Raw genomic sequence first — 18,992 nt, 5'->3', positions numbered from 1 at the left:
CATAAAGTAGAATAGTATGATAGAATCTGACAAAACAAAATAGCTCGAAAAGGCAAAAATGTCTCAGAAAAGTTCAATAAAATAAAATAAATATAGGAAGTCTAAAAAGTAGCAATCTAAATCTAAATAGTATTCTAAGTGGGTTATGAAAGCTGTGACACACCTTTCCCTTAAAGAAAGAAGCTTGTTGATTTTTCTTTATTAGTTATTTGTTTATAAATAATGTAGTATAAATAATGTAGTATAAATAACCTGCAAGATAAAGATCAAGAAATGCAAGGCAAGCAGAGTTGAAAGTGCAATCGTATATGAGGCGTAGCATGGTAATCTATATTTTCAAAATAAAATTATTTTTCATATTTGGAACGTTGCTACGGATTTTATTTTGACAGTATCACCCGGAAGGGTTTTCATAATAACATTGTATAGCATCCGGAGGAGGTTGTCAATTTATCTGTAGAATTTTTATCTGTTTAAATTGTTCTTATCACTGGTTGTGACGGCCACTTTAATACTATTTAGTAGTCTCTCAGATATTTTTTACTTTAGAGTAGTTATGCTTTTAGCTGGTTATCTGTTCCTAAGCTAAAACTAGCTTGTTTGCTTACGTTATGTAGCAAATAGCTGTGGGGCAGCTGTCTGAGGGTCGCGGGAGCCCGAAACGCTTTGAAACGTCAAGGTAAGAGTCTTTGTGTTCACTGTGTTTGTGTTCCAGCAAACTGCAGGGCGTCGTAATTAAAAACATTTTCTGTTTTCCCCCAAGCTGCACGTCTGGACGAGAAACTTTGTCTTATGTCCATGCAGGCTAAAACGGGCTAATGCTAAAAGTTTGCTTTTCTTTAGTTTGAAATGCACATGTTTAACTGTCCAGGCGGCACCATGGCTGACGACCCACAGAGAAATTTTCGCTCTGCATACTACGAGAAAGTGGGTTTCAGAGGAGTGGAGGAGAAGAAGTCCCTGGAGATACTACTCAAAGACAATCCTCTGGGTGGGTAATAGCCAACTACGGAACATTATCGCTCGTGCTAGCATAGGTAGCATAAGTGTAAAGTCTCTTGCTAGCTAAGCGTCCGCACTACCATGACAATAACAATATACCTGTAAGCCAATGCTATGCTATAATATAATCTTACGAACACTTTATTAAACACACCTGTTCAGCTACTCATTACCGCAAATATCTCATCAGCCAATCACGTGATAGCAACTGAATGCATTTAGGCACGTAAACATAATCAAGATTACCTGCCGAAGTTCAAACTGAGTCTTGCAAAATGAAGAAAGGTGGTTTAAGTGATTTTTGAATGCGGCATGGTTGTTTGCATCATCTGATTTGATTTTTCCCACACAGGCCACTCAGGGGTTTGCAGAGAAAATATGCATTGTGCAGCAGTTCTCTTGGTGAAAATGCCTTGTTGATGGCAGAAGTCAGAGGAGGATTGCCAGGCTGCTTGAGCTGATAGGGAGGCAACAGTAGCTTAAAGAACCGCCCATTGGAACTAGTTATGCAGAAGTGCCAATATGAATGCACGGCATGTAAAACTTAGAAGCAGATTGGCTACAGCAGCAGAAGGTGCCACTCCTGTCAATTGATAACAGAAAAAGGAGACTCTAATCTTCATGGGCTGATTGGAATTGAACAGTAGAAAACATTGTCTGATCTGATAAGTCTTGATTTCTGCTGCAGCATTCAAATGGTAGATGGATGGATGGATGGTTAAAATATGGTGCACATAACATGAAAGCATGCATCTTGACATGTGTCAGTGGCTCAGGCTGGTGTTGATGGTGTGTAATGGCTTGAGATATATGTTCTTCGCACACTTTGGGTTCCTTACTAACAACTGAGGAACGTTTAAATGAAGGGCACCTTCTTGGTCATGTTGCAGGTTTCCAAGGAGGAAAAACATTCCAGTCTTAACATTTTCCTCTTTTACTGCCACAGATCTCAAACTTGAATGAATAACTGAGCAGGATTGTTTTCCTGAGTCATACACTGTAAAATGGAGTACATCTTTCTCCTTCTCCTTCTCCCTCTCCCTTATCTTTCCTGCTTGGCTTCTCATGTCCTTTGTATAGTCTTGCTTATTCTCTAACCCTAAGAGAGTCTCCCAGACTTGTTCTCTAAAAACCTAAAGAAGAATTATGGATTTGGGCCCTTAACGAAACTGACAACTCCTGGGCCTGGGAGAGCCCGATTGTCCTGTGGAGACGTTTGCTGCCGGGTACTCGATGGTTGGTTGCATCGTGTGTCTGATGACACTCTTGATGGAGGACATTGAACGACATCTACCAATTTGGAACCACAATAGCAGAGTTCTGGCTGATTGGAGCTGGCTCGGACCTGGCTTATCGAAGAACAAGAAGCGGCTACAGCTGTTCACAATCCCACAAGGCTTGTTGTAAAATTGGAAGCTGTTTGTTCCGCTAACCAAAACAACTACCATCTTTATCTCATGCGGCCCCCCCTGGCGCCAGCTGGATGCTCAAGGCAAAAGCTGATGGAAATAAAAAAATTCTCCCTTAGATAACAAGACTGTGTTGTGACTGCCTCCCCCCTCATTCAAGACCACCTGTGTCGACTGAAGATTGTTGACTTTTGCCTAACTGAGTGAAGGGACACTTTCTCTCGGCTGAACACGGAACACACACACACACACGCACACATATGCATGTACACTGACACAGACCTACACCCCCCCGCCAATGCCTTCGAAGCTTATGTCTTCTGTGTTGTGAGATGTGATGATTCATGTGCTATGCGCTGAGGTGGTTTTTTTTTTCTGTTCTCAAACTGATCTCGCTGTTGGAGCTCAGTCGACCGGCCAGTGCTACCTAGCCTGACCTGTCTCCCCAATGTGATGTTTGTGTATTGTATAAAATAGACATATGCAGCCATTTGGTCGGCAAGGTATCGATTTTATTTGCCCTTTGGGGATAAAGAAAGTCTCTCTGACTCTGATCATCCTAAACATCTGGATTTCCTTAAACTTTTAAGAATTGACTTCTTGTGAGGTACTACTTGTCCTCTGAGACCACCGCTATGCAGCTTTCTTTTGACAGCACTTTTGCTGATTTATTATTTTAGTAAATTCTTAATCAGAAAATGTTTTGGGTTTTTTGTTTTTTAAATAACTCTCTCAGTGACCAAAGCTTAATCTATTGATGTTATGATGCTGTGCTGGCTTTTTTCATGTTTTTTTTTGTCTGGAAAAAGCCAGACCAAAAAAAAAAAATAAATGTATTTTTAGATTTCTTTTTTTCTTTTTTCAATTTCCCTTTTTTAAACTTCATACCTGAAGAGTTTTGCTCTCTTACAGATTTAGAAAAGCTAAGCACCTTCAGTCAGAGGTTCCCCCTTCCTTCCATGTACAGGATTCACGTGTGGAAGGTACTGCTGGGTAAGAATCACATGCGATCAGGTGTTCACCCTGTCACCCTCTTTAGTTGTGCAGATGTGCAGATATGACTAGATGGGTAGAAACAAAAAATACGGGAGAGAATCACTTAGCTATTGTACTGCACTAGTCTTTAAAGATTTTTTTTTTAAAAAACTATATTTAAAATATTCATTTTCAGTAATTGATTTGCAGTATAGACATATGCAGCCATTTTGAGTACACCATATGCAAGGCTAAGAGCTGCATGTAAACGCATGTTTAGTTTACTTCGATTTCTCTTGTTTGGAACGTATTTATGATAAATAGGTTAATCTGACCAATACAACTGAACACTGCACTCCTTTTTTAAAATTAACTCAGTTTTGTTAAATGTGTACGTATACATTTCTTAACTAGAAGTCATCTGTGCCTGCAGGCATCCTACCTCCACACAGTGACTCTCATGCTCTGGTTGGGGGCTACAGGAAGGAGCAGTATCAGGATATCCTGGAAGCTCTGGAAGTGATGAGATACATCAACTCCTCCACACCCTCCACCCATGTTTACTTGCGTATGTTCCAACTAGAGAGCCAGACCCTCCCGCGATGCTCTGAGACTTCACCCCCGGTAAAATAAAGTATATCAGTCGATAATAAGCAAAAAGTATGGAAATTTGTGTTTTGTCACATATTTCTTTCTTGTAACAGTGCTTTTTAAGAAGAAATAATTCTCACAATGTTCGAAAGCCTGTTTGTTTCCCCTTAAATGGTGCCACATTTGTAAAGAAAATGCGTTTGTGGGTTGAGCAGCAGAGTTCAAGATCAAACAAAAGATCATAGCAACAACAAGTACATCAAGCAAGAATTCACAAGACAGAATAAACAATTGAAATTATAATGTCATGCTTATAACATCTAAAAATTGTAAAATAAAAAAATGTGACGATATCAAACTACAGAAACAAAAGTCTGGATAGTGACTAAAACAACTGCCCAAGAACAGTCACAGGTATCACAGATGGTTTATTTAACTTTTTTTTTTTTTTTTTTGGGTGTGTGGGGAGATGTTGACACGCGGAGTCTTGGTTTTGCAGTGAACAGGGCCAATCTACAGGGGTGGCATGGTGTGGTGGTATGTGCCACCCTAAAATAATCTTTTGCCACCCTAGTTTTACTTATGACAATGCTGTTGATTAAAATAAGCTAGCATTAACAATTTGAACTTGGCTACAGTTAACATTGAATATAAATTCTAAAACTGAATTTATCCCCTCTATTAACTTTTTCCTACTAGGTTTTTATGGGGAGTTTTTTGTGTGTGATTTTAGATCAGTTGTGTTAATACAGTATGTCAATGAAAAAATAACTGTAAATTCAGACATGTGAGATTGAAAATAATGATACTAACCAAGGCATTGTCAATAGTATTACACACATTGTGTGTCACACACATTCCCTGAGTAGATACCCCTAAAACCTATGCCTATTTTTATCTTCTTCTCCTGTCCTTAAACAAACTGAATGTAAATCTACATGCTGCCAACGGAGAGATGCCAAACTGTGTTTCATTGTTCTTGTAACAGTGACAATAAAGATTCTATTCTATTCAATGAAAGTGTTGTTGTATAGCTATTTGATTGTGAAGAAACAATGACCACATTAAAAGTACAGATTTTATTTTAAGTGTTTTTCTCTGGGTCGGTATTGTTGATGTGTTTTCTTTTCTTTTTTTCTTCTTCACCAGGATGAAGAGAATGAAGACTTCCTCTCCATCAGCCGAGCCATGGAAGAGATTGTAGATGATCCTGTTGACTGCTACTGGCTCGTCAAGTGTTTTGTCAATCAGTACCATACAAAGTTTGGAGACTCAGTACCTCACCTTGTAAGTGTTTAATGTTTAGTTTTCATAATTTCACACACTGTACACCATGCCGAGATATGCCAGGTTTCCAGCTACTAGCTCTTTGTGAAGCACCTTTTTGGTGCAAAAATACTATAAGCCTGTCAAACTGTTTGACATTGTTAATAGATTAACTAAAGGAACGGGAATAAATTGGCATTAGTGCAGCTTTTAGATACGTTTTGTGATAAAGGTACATATGCAGACACTCCGTGGCTCACAGACACACACCACAAGAAGATTGTTGAAAAAGGACAAAGCAAAAACTATAACAACATAAGCCTCATTAAATGGTTACATGAAGGTGTTCAGTAGTCAAATAAAGTAACCCAGGCTTTAGCGATCTAAGTGAGCACATTCAAAGTAAAGGGACAGTCTTGGCAACATATGACCAATCTTAAAGATGGCCAGGTGTGCTGTCACCACAGCAGCATATTTTACAAAACATAGTTTAAATTGGAAAAATATGAAGAGCTTTAATGCACAATGCAGGTGATACAATAAATCTAAATCCCTAATCCTGCTTCATACTACAGGCCTCAGATGTTGACTGAAAAAAAGAAAAAAGACAATGGTTAGAAAAATTTCTTCAGTTAAACTAAATCATTTTCTGGATAGTTTTGGTCACAGAAAGGATAAATTGCAGTAAGAATTGAGGACAAATGATGAGAACTAGGTGATGAAAGTGTGTTTATGTAATTTCTTTTCCTGTATGTCAGTTTTTTAATGAGCAGTGTGAATAAAAGACTGCTCATCTTTGTGAAGTTTAATAATGTTGGAGATAATGCTGCACTGATAATGTTGTTATAAATAACCCTCGCAGCTGTGTGCATACAGACAGCTGTTCTGCTGAGTCTAATGAGTTTTTTAGAGGCTGTTTAATTTCTATTTAAGGCAAACTGTCAAAGTAGAGCTGAGGCCCATGCACGTGGTTTAAAACAGTGACAGCTGTACTTACATGCAGTGTTGAGGAGTAACAGAATACATGTAATGCCTTTACGTATTTAAAATACAAAATATGAGTAACTGTATTCCGTTACCGTTTAAAAAGGTGGTATTCAGAATACAGTTGAAATAAATGGATTACACGGTGGTCTTTTCCTGTTTCATATGTTAGGCTATGTCCTCTCTATTTTTGGTAATTCCACGCTGGTCGAAACCCAAACAAAACGCGCATTAAGAGGCTCAAATGCCTGTGTCTCAATCTCACGGCCCGTGTCACCTCTACTTGCAGCCCGCATAATGACGTGACGAAATATTGTTAAAAATTATTGTTCAAAAAATTATTCAATATGAAGGCAATAGGCAGAGTGTTACAGGCATAGGCCTGAAGAATGTAGCCTCATGGGCAGTGTAGCCCAGTTGTAAGTAAGCTATTAAGAGTCGACTGTAGACTCGCCTCTCTCTGTCTCTCGATAACAAAGTTGACCCAGACAACAAAGTAAAGCTAGTTTTCAGCTACGAGCCCGACACGGAACCCGACGTATTAGCCAGAGGTCCCTTTACTACGGTTCGGAGACGCGGACCTGTTTTTTATACGCGTGGAATAGTTTTCTATACGAGATCGCTGCAAAAAGTGCAGCCTTACCTAATGTCCACCCCACTGTTACTCATTTTATATTAAGATTTAAAAATCTAGTTGGTATTGGTATCGCGAGTATCCTTCGGTAATAGTAATAAATCACACAGCAATAGTACATTCATGTAGTTGTAAAAGGCATGATAATATATTAAGTAATCCAAAGTATTCCGAATACGTCACTCTCATTGAGTAACGTAACAGAATACGTTACAAAATACATTTTGGGGCATGTATTCTGTAATCTGTAGTGGAATACATACACCTTCCCAACACTGCTTATATGTTTATAAATTTGTGAATCTACATATTTTGATGTATTTTTGACAGAACGCTGAGACACTGAGTGAGAGTGTATCTTGGTGTAATTTCAATTTGTACAGTCTGTGTAATGCATAATGGTAAAGTTCTCATGATCCAACAATCTGGATCACAAAGATCTTAAAATAAAGACTTGGTTATTTTCCTCCTGGTGTAGCCAAAGAGCCTAGAGCATTATCTGAGTCAGGAGGAACCTCGACTGCTAAACCATCTGAAGAACAGCGGAGCCCTGCATCAGCTGCCCTACAACCTCTGGTTCAGACACTGCTTTGCTGGCTGCTTGCCTGAATCCAGTCTGCAAAGGTCAGTTAACTGTTCACTCCAGAAGCTGCTCATTTCACCATCTTTGGATTGAGCCAACAAAACCAGGATAGCTGCATTCTCATAAGCTAAAGGGCATTCTTGCATTTTTTTTTTTTTAGCACGAAGTCATGGCAGCATGGCAGAAAACTTTTATATAGGGTTCCACATTGTGTCTTACTCAGAAGGCTGCCGGCCATCTTTTCTTCATAGACCAAAGTCACAATTTACAAAGAATGGCATGGCTCAACAAGCCGTGTAGCAACAGCTGACTCGACCCAAATGTCCATTTACAGGAACTGTTGAGTTTGTCGATTTCAGTGTTAATGAATAAGCAAACATAGTCAGCATAAAGGTGCATAAAAGCTGCACTTTGTCCAGATTGTCTTAACTGTTTGTCAAAGCGCACAGTTACTGCGTCATAGAGGTCACCTGAAGGCCAATTCATGGTTTCCACATTCTCAAGGGTTTGTGGAGTGTAGCCCAAAATTTACTTCCAGCATAAAATGGATTTTTGTGTTGAGGACAGATTACACAGATTTTGGAGGTACTTTCTCATTTATATATAATTTATTTACAGACCCAGAGAATAATGAAACACATCGAACAAAATCAGTACTTGTTACGTTGTCATTTATGTATTTTTATTAGCTCCACCTTAATGTAGCAGTTCCAAATTTTCCAAAAATCAAATGCACTATGTGTTATTCCATAGCTCTTGGCTCACCTTGGGAATAATCTCCACTATCCTACAGCCTTAATTAGTAAATGCGAACTGACAGCCAGTCTTTTTAAAGCATGTTAAGTATTAAAAAACAAACAAAAAAATTATAGTAATTGAATTAAGTTTATATTTTTATCAAACTTTAAGTGTGCTCTAGGACGTGCTGGGTAGTATGTTGTTAGATAATTGGGGGGGGGAATCCCAAAAACCAATGTAAATTCAAATCCAGGCTCTTTTACTGGTCTGATTGTGGTCTTCCCTTGTCTTTAGGGTGTGGGACAAGGTGATCAGTGGTTCGTGTAAGATCCTGGTATTTGTGGCCCTGGAGATCCTGCTCAGCTACAAAATTATGTTGATGGGCATCAACCGGCCAGAGGGCATGGTCAAATTCTTGTGCAATGTAAGTATAAGAGACAACTGTGTCTCACAGTATGGGTCCAACAATACCTGGATTCTGATAAACAATAAACACTCCAGCCTTGGTTTTCGAGTTAGTACAGTAAATCAGGTGCAGATACAGCAGTTACAGTTGGCAGGATTTGTAGGCTTTTTTCTGATTTCATAATATTGGATGAAATAACATTAAAGATAAAAATAATGTGCAGGCTATTAGTTGTTCCTAGTTAATATTGTGCTAGCCTCATTTGGCCTCAATTAACATGCCCAAAATCTGCAAATTCATTTTTGGATAACCAACCAACATGTTTTAAATACACAAGTGAATTTGATTGATGTGCACTAATACAATTTAGTTTTTTTTAATATCTTACTTTATAAAAATGCAGTTTTGCTAGTGTGTTTTGCTAACTTCCAGCTCTGTGATCCATTATTTCTGTAAAACAAAACAAGCAAACTGTCCACTGAAGTCAATGGAGATGATCGGACTCTTAGCAATTGGGTGCTCTGATTCGACCCATTCAAGCAGAGACGTTGCAGGTTCTGGTTTTGACTGAATGACACTTAGAATGTATAGAATGAGTGAACACATTTTATATTAAATCTGTGTCCTTGTGCTGTAGTTCAGATAGGTGAGAGACATCAACTGGTGCACTGCCAAAACACCTGCTGCAGTGTCAGAATGTAGATATAAAACTAAACTGATACACCCCGTGATCCAAACAAGTGCTATTCCACTGAACGAGTCTCATGGTGAACTGGACGTCCTTGACCTAACAGGACAGATAGATGTACAGTTGGACCCCTACATTGTAGCTTTTCAAGTCCAGACACATATTTTCTCTCCTAGCATGTGCTTTGTATGATCTTTCCCTTCAATCTCTCTTCCAGATACCGCAGGAGAACACAGATGCCATTGTCACTAAAGCCATTGATTTGTGGCATAAGTACTCCGGCACCCTGATCCATGCTATATAGCAACACGGAGCCAGACGAGGAAAATATCTGGAACCAGAAGTAATCTTCTTTCCTGAAATCCACCTGGACTTGCAATGCTTCACTAAGACACTGCAGCACTCGCCATCCACGGGGCTTTGTCTCTGCATAACTGAACTGAACTGAAAACTCATCATGGCTGCTTTTGATAAGCCAGGGGACCCTTTTCATACTGTCGATTTTCCAGGTTTCCCCTGCGACTCTGGCAAACCATTCTGGTGAAAGAGACTTGAGTTGGTGGTGGGTGGGGGGAAAAAAACAAACAGACGAGGCAGTAACTTATTATTTTTTTTTAATAAGTTTCTTTCTTTAAGAAACTGCATACATCATAGAAGACTCACAATAAATTAATACCCACATGCAGGTCTTTCTGCTTTACAAAAGAACATTTGAAAAGCCTTTTAATTTATGTACATCCTCTTAGAATTCTGAGAAGAGTTTTCTCAAAACATTTTTTTTTAAACACGTACAAGCGACAGTAATATTACTGACTCTTGCATACGCACACACTCAGACACACAATCATAACCCACGCAGCTCGTTCTCACCAATAACATGGTAAAAACCTCCAATTCATGGACCCAATCTTAAGTGTAAACCATTAAAAAGAGAGAAAAAAAAAGCAAATCGTAAGGTGGCAGGATTGACACGTTTCGTACCAAAAAGGCTCATGTCAGACAATAAAAGGTGAAATGCAAACACAGTCCTTGTAATTCAGCAGAGAGCTCAGTAACATTTTACTGTGTCTACAGATAATATTCTGTATCAAATAAACAAGGTTATTTGGCAACTTTGAAATCCCTGTAAACACGCCTGTAGGCACAGCGACACAGTGGGTTACTGAACTCTCGATACTCGTCACTCCAGAATTCTCCATTCAAGGTCACGGCTTTCACAACAGGTCAAGTTGCTTTGGTTTAAAATGGGAATCTGAAGTTTGAAAAGTGTTTGAACACTCGAACGCAGCCCACAACTAGATTGAATCTGACATTATTGCTCAGTGGATTGATGTGAAAGTGTTTGGAGACGAGAATTTCCTTTTGTTGTAGAGAGCACTCTTGGACTTTGATTAGGATTTTAGGGCAATTTGGCTTAAGCTTCAGCTGCCTGTAATAGTACACACTTGTGGAATGTTTTCATGCCTCTGGCAAAGAGAAATGATTACTGAGATGTCATACGTGGAGTAAAATCAAGCTAACACAAGCATACTCAAAGGAAAAATTCTGCCCGTTGAGAATATGGTACAGGCATGAAAACAGTGAGAGTGAAATAAAAACCCTGTGTTTCATCTTTTACCGTCCCCATCCTGTAAAATTGGCACAGATTCTGTGTTGGACCTCCAGGAGCCTTGTTAAAAAAAAGAAGTGCTGCAAAGTAAAGATATCACCACCTCTTCATCATAAAAAAATGACAATTAAAAGCTTTTGAATATCAAGAAGTCACCAAAATCTCCACAGAGGGGAGACAGTCATAGATCCGTCCATCTCAGTGTTTTTCTCCCGTTTCCTGTAATGGCTCAAACTCGTGTGATGAAGCCAACCTATCAGTTCGAAGTTGATGTTGGAAATCTGTAGCAGTCTGAACACTTGAGACTTCTAAGGGATTTTAAAAACATGGCTGAGGTCTCTGAGCCGACTTATGGCCTGTGAAACCTGTAGGAAGAAACCAGGAAGAGAAAATGAGCATGTTTGAAGAAATGTTCTTTATTCTGACACAATGAAATTATCTAAAAGGAGACAAAGCAGTCAGGACATCCTCATCTGACCTCCAGCATCAACAAGGCCTTTTCTTCCAGAGCACTGCTGCTCACTGGATATTTTCGCTTTCTCAGACCATCTGTGTAAACTACAGAGATGATTGTGCAGGAAAATCCCTGAAAATCTGAACTACTCATAGCAGCCTGTCTGGCACCAACCATTTAAAGTTACTTAAACTACTTCATTCATGAGCCTGGAAGTTCAATCTTCAACGTCCTTTGTCCAACGTATCCACTATCCCTCCTATGAAGATGTCAAAACCATCTCGGCTGCAGAGTAATTTGTCGATATCCTGCTAGGTAGACTAAAATTCAAAGCCAGGTTCTACCCCTAGGTGCAGATAACTAGAAAAGCATTTATACGAAGGGCTGAAGGAAGACACAAGGGATTTGGCTGATCGTACCCCGGGTTCAGATCGTAAGCGACGAGACTCATTCGGGATGTTTGATGGCTATGACAGCTGCAGCGAGGAGTCCACCAGCAGCGCTAGCTCAGATGACAGTGAGGATGAGGTGGCACCCTCCATCCCTGCCAGTCCGCCCATCAAGAACGTTGGACAAGTCTACACCTACCCTGATGGAAAGGCTGGAATGGCTACCTGTGAGATGTGTGGAATGGTCGGTGTATGAGATGCTTTTTACTCCAAAACCAAGAGTTTCTACAGTGTCCCCTGTTCTTTCGTAAAATTCGTAAAAAGCTAGCATCTTGGCAAGACTCCAGGCCAAACCAGCAACAAAAAAGGCCAACATGGTGAGGGCCCCTGTCAGCTGTTTCAAGCATGGCCCTATGGGAAGCCTTGCCTCCAATTTTGTCTCCAAGAAACTCAGCTTGAGCTTTCCTTCTGCTATGCTCGCTTCTAACCCTGTCCAGTCTGGCCACTCCCAAAGAAAACCTCAACATATTTAACTCTGACACCTCCAGCTCAGCCTCCTGTCTTTTTGTCAGCACCACCATCTCCAAACCACACATCATAGCAGATCTCACAGTGTGTAAGAGCACAGCTCCCCCTCTTTTCTGCCATTGCTCTCGAAAACTGAGAGGAGGGGAGACAAAAGAAGAAGCCAAAAAACCCAAATGATGAATTAGAATTTTTCACTGAGCAAATATTTGACAGGATACCCTGAAAGGAAAACCTTCACTTCCAGTCAGCCTATATTTTTAATGGCAACACCAGATTTTAGCACCTGTGACTTCAGCATGATTCTACCAGTATGTTAACACCTCTGCTGGTTTACTTGCAAAGTAGGAGATATTGCATTTGCGTCAAAAAAAAACAACTAGGAAAGTAATTTGAAGATTTCACACTTGGCTGCTCATAATTATGGGCTTAACAATCTGGAGGCAGCGCAGCATGGTACAGCTACAGCTGACAACGTGAGGCTTTAGCTGATAAAGGCTGAGGCAGCTATAAAAGTGTAATCAGACTTCTTAAAACTACTGCTGTCCATAGCAGAACTCCACCATGACCTTTACTTTGGCACCTTCCCCAACACACGTCATTTAACAAAAAAGCAAAACAAAGAGTGCTTTGTTTCATTAGCTGTTCTGTGTAACTTTTCCATACCTGGTCAAATGACGGCTCGACTCATGCACCTCCATCTCTGTGCTTTTAAACTCATTTAGTTCCTTTCTAATGGCAGCCTGAACAAAGAAACACACACTTAGATAAAGCACACTAGTACAGATTACTTGAATCCAGTCTTTGTGAGAAATGAACCTTATCTGCAGCTGTTAGCCGAGTCCACGGCTTGTCTGCTCTCCTGTCGTAGTCCTGAGCCTCGGCGACCTCCACGTAGTCACTGAAGCGGATGAGGATCTTCGCCTCTCTCAGCTCCTCGACTGTGGGTCTCTGGCTGAGCTGAAAGGTGGATGAACAGATGGGTGCTGTCCAATCAGCATTAAGTAACTCGTGCTCCTCAGTACAGTTAACTTTGTCTTTTGTACAGTTTTGTACAATTTTATAAAAAACTTCCCCTTTTTTTAATACCAGACCTTACATCCTTATATTCTTACGAACCAAGAGGGTAAGTGACAGCTGGGTGCTGCTAATCAGATGCACCTGATTAATTAATTGTCAGTAAGTGTAAAGATGTCTACAAAAGCAGAAGTTTTCGTAGTTTGCTAGTCTGGACTTTCAGGTGTGTACAGACAAGGACAAAAATGATTAGCCCCAACTTACAGATTTAAATTTTTTGATGTGCTTTAACTTTATAATTCTTAAAACACATAAAATCATTAAAACTGCGGGTTGCTGTCCAATTTACACACAGTATAAAAACTTCAGCCAGAGTTTGAGCTGTAACTTGGGAAAGCATCATGCATCAAAAGAAATCAGTTTACACGAGAAAAAAATGTTTATGCTTACTAAGGAGCAGATAGACATACAAAGTTATCACAGTGTCAAGAACTGGAGTGAGAAATGTACTGAAATTCAAAGCCACACAGCACAGAGGTAGGAAGTGAACGACTTTAAAGACTAGTGAGAGATCTGCCTGATCCTCAGAACAACTGCCAACAAGTGACCGACTTAGCCAAGTGAGAAACTGTTGATACTTCAGTGCGTATGGAACTAGGAGTCTAGTCAAGGAATCATGAGGAAAGAAGGATATATGAAGATTTTCAAAGAAAACCTCAAACAGCAGCAAAACTGGATCTGCACCAGTGCTTTGTTTTCCAACACAACAACGACCCAAAATACATGTCACTCCTGTGAAGATCTACCTCCAGAAGACTGAAATAAAAATTACTGACTGGCCTGCACAAAGCCCTGACTTGAATCTCATTGAAAATCTGTGTGGTGAACTGAAGACCAACAAATCTGGAGGAGCTTGAGAGATTCACCAAAGAAGAATGACCTGGGATTGCTCAGAAGACGTGTGAGACTTGTTGAAAACTACAATTCAGTTCAATTTTATTTATATTCACCAAATCACAACAAACGTTGCTTCAAGGTGCTTTACATTGTCGAGGAAAGACCCTACAATAATACAAAGAAAACAGAAAACCCCAACAATCATGCGGCCCCCTGTAAGCAAGTGCCTTGGCTACAGTAGGAAGGAAAAACTCCCTTTTAAGAGGAAGAAATCTCCAGCAGAAACAGGCTAAGGGAGGGGGTGGCCATCTGCCACAGCAGGTTGTGGTCAGGAGAGGAAGACATGACAAAGATGATTAAATGATTAAACACAGAGTGGTGTATAACCACGTAGTGAGTGAATGACTGTAGGCTGTTTTTAAAAGGATACACAGCTGATTGTTAGCATCAGCTAATAACTTTCAAATTCAAATTCACCCCCAGCTCAGACGGTGAAATACTTAGATACATTGTCAAAAACCCAAGAGCTACATCTCAGACTCTACAGGCCTCACTTAGCATGATAATGTTAAAGTTTATGTCAGAAGAATTAGAAAAACCTGAACAAGTATGGCTTGTTTGGAAGGGTTGCTGGGAGAAAACCTCTCCTCTCTTTAAAAGAACTTGTGGAACAATTTAAGTAGAGATGTTTGGAGAAACGCAAACACAGCATATCAGCACACACCAACAGACCAGAACTTCAGTCCATGGAGGTCACACTAAAACAAACACACAGATTTATGTGCTCGATAATCAGAATGACTGTTGCTGTATGGTGGATCATCAGATATACTCTAATCTGACGTTTACTGTGTCAGGTGTTCTTTATTATTCAGTAACAGAGTTGTGAGATGTGACTGCGATGGAGACGATCTTAGACACACACAAAAACTACTTCTCAAAGGGTTGCAGTCTGAAGAGCGGCAGGTTAGTCTCCAAGGCAACCATGTTCATATTTCTAGTTGGGGTTATGAACCATCTCAGCACTGATTGATCAAAGACACGCTGTCCACATCTTCTTTGCCTTTACCTTTCTCGACAGATGCCTCTTGATCTCCCTCTTCTCCTCCTGCTCCTCCAGATCATTTCGAGCTGCAGGAAATGGCACAGAAAGCACACACACTCACACACAAATCATTTTTATCTGTAGTTTTTTTTCTCTTTTTCCTTCATGTTATGCAAAGTGACTTACGTTTCAGAATGTTCCTCTGTTCTAGCTCCTCTGCTGTCGGCCTTTGACTCAACCGTCTGAATAAAGGGAAGGAAAGCATCTATTTTAGGAAAGCTATTTTTATATGATTTTAATGTTTATTCGTGCAAGCTTTCAGATCATGCTTATTGCTCTCGACATATGCAAAAAGAGATTTTACTCCTGTGGACAGAAGAGCTGGTTGTGCACGGGAAGTCTTTTTTTTTTCTTATGAAGCAGTATTTTGTGAATTTACTGAGTAGGTACTGACTCAGAGGCACTGGAATAGCAGGATGACAGATAGTGACTGAAAACAGGAGGCTAAGAAGCAGAAAAGTTGCCAAAAACCCTCCAAAAAAAACAAAAAACAAGAGGTGGACAGTGCAGAGAGGCTCAAAACATCAGCCAGAGGAAGATAAAGATAAGGATGATTCCTCCAGAGCCGTCTAACAAAACAATACCAACTAATGTTAAGATGTGGAGTTCATTAAGTAATACAAGCAGTTGCACACTACAAGTTGTCCTAATATTGTGAAAACCTATTAAGTAGGACCAAAGAGCACAATGAGTATGTAGGGTAACGACCCCGGTCATATATTACAGCGAGTGGTTATACAAGATGGATATTTACTGCAGTAATGATGTAGCTAAGTATTGTGTGTGCGCTTTAGATTTTAGATAAATTTCAGTACATTTCATACATTTCTGTATATAAAATGTGGACTTGCCACTATGATATCAGACAATATTAGAGTAGAATTTTGCAACAGCATGGATTGCGATAGAAATATAACCAAGATGAACTCCTTTCTGCGACTGAAATTATCTACACGGGCTGTAAACATGGTTAGTTTTGCTAGCGAGGCAACCTCTGGTCGTGAAGGAAAAATGCTTGTTCCCAACTGGTTGGTGGAGGTTGATGTCAGTCACTGAGAAAATTACTTCTAACACAGACATAGAGACCAATCAGTGAGCCCCTGGCCACCACCTGTCATTAGAGGAAAATGTGTAGTCCCCAGCCGGCTGGCAAAAGCCTCTTTATGATTACTTTGGTCACCAGCATATTGCTGCAGTCATAGTTTGAATGGAAGTGACGGACTTGTCTATAAAGACTGACAAGCTGCTCTTTGAGCCGTAGTGGAGCTGTGAAAACACAAACTGGAAATGAAAACTGGTAAAATAGGATTGTTTTACTATTTGTATATTCAGCAGCAGTGCACGTGTTCAGCTACAAGCTAAAGCGTTATAAAAAATTTACAGGGCTCCTCTTGGCAAAGCAAACTGTTTGGCACAACCTGATTCTGCTAGCTAAAGCTGTTGTACAGGACAGGGTAAAAAACAAGAAGAACTACAGGCAACCCTGGATATTTCCTAGCTACCAAAGTAATCACTCAGTTTTCTCACAGGTTTTTGCAACCGGAAGAAACAGGAAGCACTACTAACGACTCCGGGAATACACGCATTTCCCAAAAAACGGTGGTTGTGTCACGTGTGATGTGATATGATGGACAACTCTTGAGCAGTGGGCATTTTTTTTAGAAACCTCATTAAAAGTTTGGCACTTTAAATTAGGACTGTATGTGACCTCAAGTGGCCATTCATGGAACTGTAGCCTTTAGCATTTCTGCACTGGCTTAAGTTGCCACTTGGCACAGTAAGAATGATTCAAATGTTGTGTGATGATTTTGACAACATTTTGTGTCTGTACACATCTAATATAGCCTGCACTCACCTTTACAGTCACGACACTATTCTCTTTTTTCCGTTTTATTTCGTTTTACATCCCCTGCTCTTCACCTTTAATCTTTCCCTCTCTGCTTTGCGTCATCCCTTCGTTATGTCTCATCTTCCATCATCTGCTCCTTGCAGCAGCCAGGTCGCCTCTATCACAGCTCGCATGGGTTGAAACACTTTGCAGGTGACTCGATGTGCATGTGATGAGCGATGTGGGCGTGTGTACCGCTCCTCCGAGTGGCTCGGTGCCACATCAGCATGTGTGCTCTTAAGTCGGAAGCTCACCTCGTCAGTTTGGTGGCCGTCTGTTGCCGGGATTCGAGTCGCTCCTGGTCTGACTGCAGTGGCAGGATGTTCTTCTCCTCCAGCTCTCTTTTGGATGGACGGTTGCTCAGCTTGATGGCCAGAGAGTCTTTTCGTAAGACCTTCATGGCCAGTGTGCCTTTATTGAACATATTGGCAGAGGAAATCGTATCAAAGTTAAGCGGATTGAGGCTGTCGCAGCCTCCCAGTAAGAGGCACACAGTATAGATCTTCTTCTGCTGTAAATATTTTTGTAATTCTCATTAATGTACATGCGTCTGTCCTCTTTATTGTTTTTCAGGGTTTCAATGTGACCTTGAAGACCATGGTGGGTGTAAGCCAAATTTTAATAAAGACAAAAAGATGCTTACTTGTAAACAGTGTATCATCCTCATCCTCTTCTTCATCGTCATCTTCCTCCTCCTCCTCGTCTTCCTCCTCGTCTTCCTCTTCCTCCTCTTCCTCATCCTTGTACATGCCTGGCAGGTCCTCGTAGTCTGCCTCGTTAGGGAGGTTCTCTTTGTCATCGTCGCACTCGATCATCACCGTGGGAACGGCGTGCATCATGGAGCTGCAGTTTTAGAATGAAATGGTAAACGTGTCACACAAACATATTCACACATACACGTTCACTGCTGTGTGAAGTCAGTTTAAGATGCAGATAAACATCACATTTTTCAGGTTTCTGAATTTTCAGCCACAAAGTTTCAACAAAAAAATTGCCATCCAATCAGTGAAGAGAGATGATTCCAAAACAAAAGAAGGGTTACACAAAAAACAGGCACTTTCCAAAAAAACAACCCCCCCCCCCCAACAAACCCAAAAAACACACAAAACAAACCAGCCACCTAAAGGAGAAGCCTGCTGGCTAAAGAAAGAGAGAGGCCACCACTCACAGTGATGGAAAGTGAAGTAGTGAAGGACAAATGTTTCATTTGCTTCCATGAGTGAGCCCATATGGAAAAGAAATAGTAAAAACTTATAAAAGACTTGCATAAGATGTGGCCTACTTCATATAGTGAATCATATAAGGCTTATATGATTTACTCATGAAAGTGGCCACTTTCTCATTACTTTCATGTATTGTTTTAGTAAGTATCCAAAACATACAAGTTTAATTTATATAATTTTTCAAGGGATCTTATATCTGTTTTCACTCTTGTATGCTTTTCATACAAGTTTCACACAAGACAGATACAAACTTTATAAGATTTATATATATCTTTTCCATATGGGAGATGCCAGAGGTAATGAAAGAACAAAGCTTTCCACGTGTGACATTTTGTTAATCAGCTCTCGTTATGAGGGATCAGAAACCTGAGAGGTTTCTACAGAGGGGCAGGCGGACAGTCAGAAGTAGTACAGAGAAACAGGGGAAGGGTTTAGAAATCAAATGAAATGAATACAATGGCACGGTGAGCTAGGGTAAGATAGGAGAACGGGCACTTAAGTCGCATACACCACACCTTTCAGACAGATTTCTGCTCCTTTTTGGACAAACACATGATTTTTTAAAAATCATTTACATCTCAGCTGTGGTAGTGAAGCTAATGTTGCCTT

At 40.2% G+C, this 18,992-nt stretch overlaps 2 protein-coding genes across 5 annotated transcripts in view; one reads left to right on the top strand and one right to left on the bottom strand.

Moving 5' to 3' along the window:
* Positions 1-431: 431 nt before the first annotated feature.
* tbc1d7 (TBC1 domain family, member 7) lies at positions 432-11,215 on the top strand. The gene is made up of 8 exons (XM_063460201.1): positions 432-679; positions 872-991; positions 3,324-3,404; positions 3,820-4,010; positions 5,127-5,264; positions 7,340-7,485; positions 8,477-8,606; positions 9,494-11,215. Exons 2-8 carry the CDS (start codon positions 880-882, stop codon positions 9,578-9,580), a joined length of 885 nt encoding a protein of 294 aa, XP_063316271.1. The 5' UTR covers positions 432-679; positions 872-879; the 3' UTR covers positions 9,581-11,215.
* phactr1 (phosphatase and actin regulator 1) overlaps positions 11,144-18,992 on the bottom strand; it is a 44,976-nt gene continuing 37,127 nt past the window's right edge. For 3 of the 4 annotated variants that reach the window (XM_063460200.1, XM_063460197.1, XM_063460199.1), the window contains exons 7-12: positions 17,804-18,003; positions 17,415-17,571; positions 15,399-15,454; positions 15,237-15,298; positions 13,073-13,213; positions 11,265-12,996 (exon numbers count right to left, since the gene is read on the bottom strand). In XM_063460200.1, the coding sequence (XP_063316270.1) occupies positions 12,892-12,996; positions 13,073-13,213; positions 15,237-15,298; positions 15,399-15,454; positions 17,415-17,571; positions 17,804-18,003 (721 nt within the window). In that variant the 3' untranslated portion in view covers positions 11,265-12,891. The other variant, XM_063460198.1, reaches the window with a different exon arrangement.

The sequence above is a fragment of the Pelmatolapia mariae genome, linkage group LG17, assembly GCF_036321145.2.
Source record: "Pelmatolapia mariae isolate MD_Pm_ZW linkage group LG17, Pm_UMD_F_2, whole genome shotgun sequence".
NCBI lineage: Eukaryota > Metazoa > Chordata > Actinopteri > Cichliformes > Cichlidae > Pelmatolapia > Pelmatolapia mariae.
This window is presented reverse-complemented; position numbering and strand designations above follow the sequence as displayed.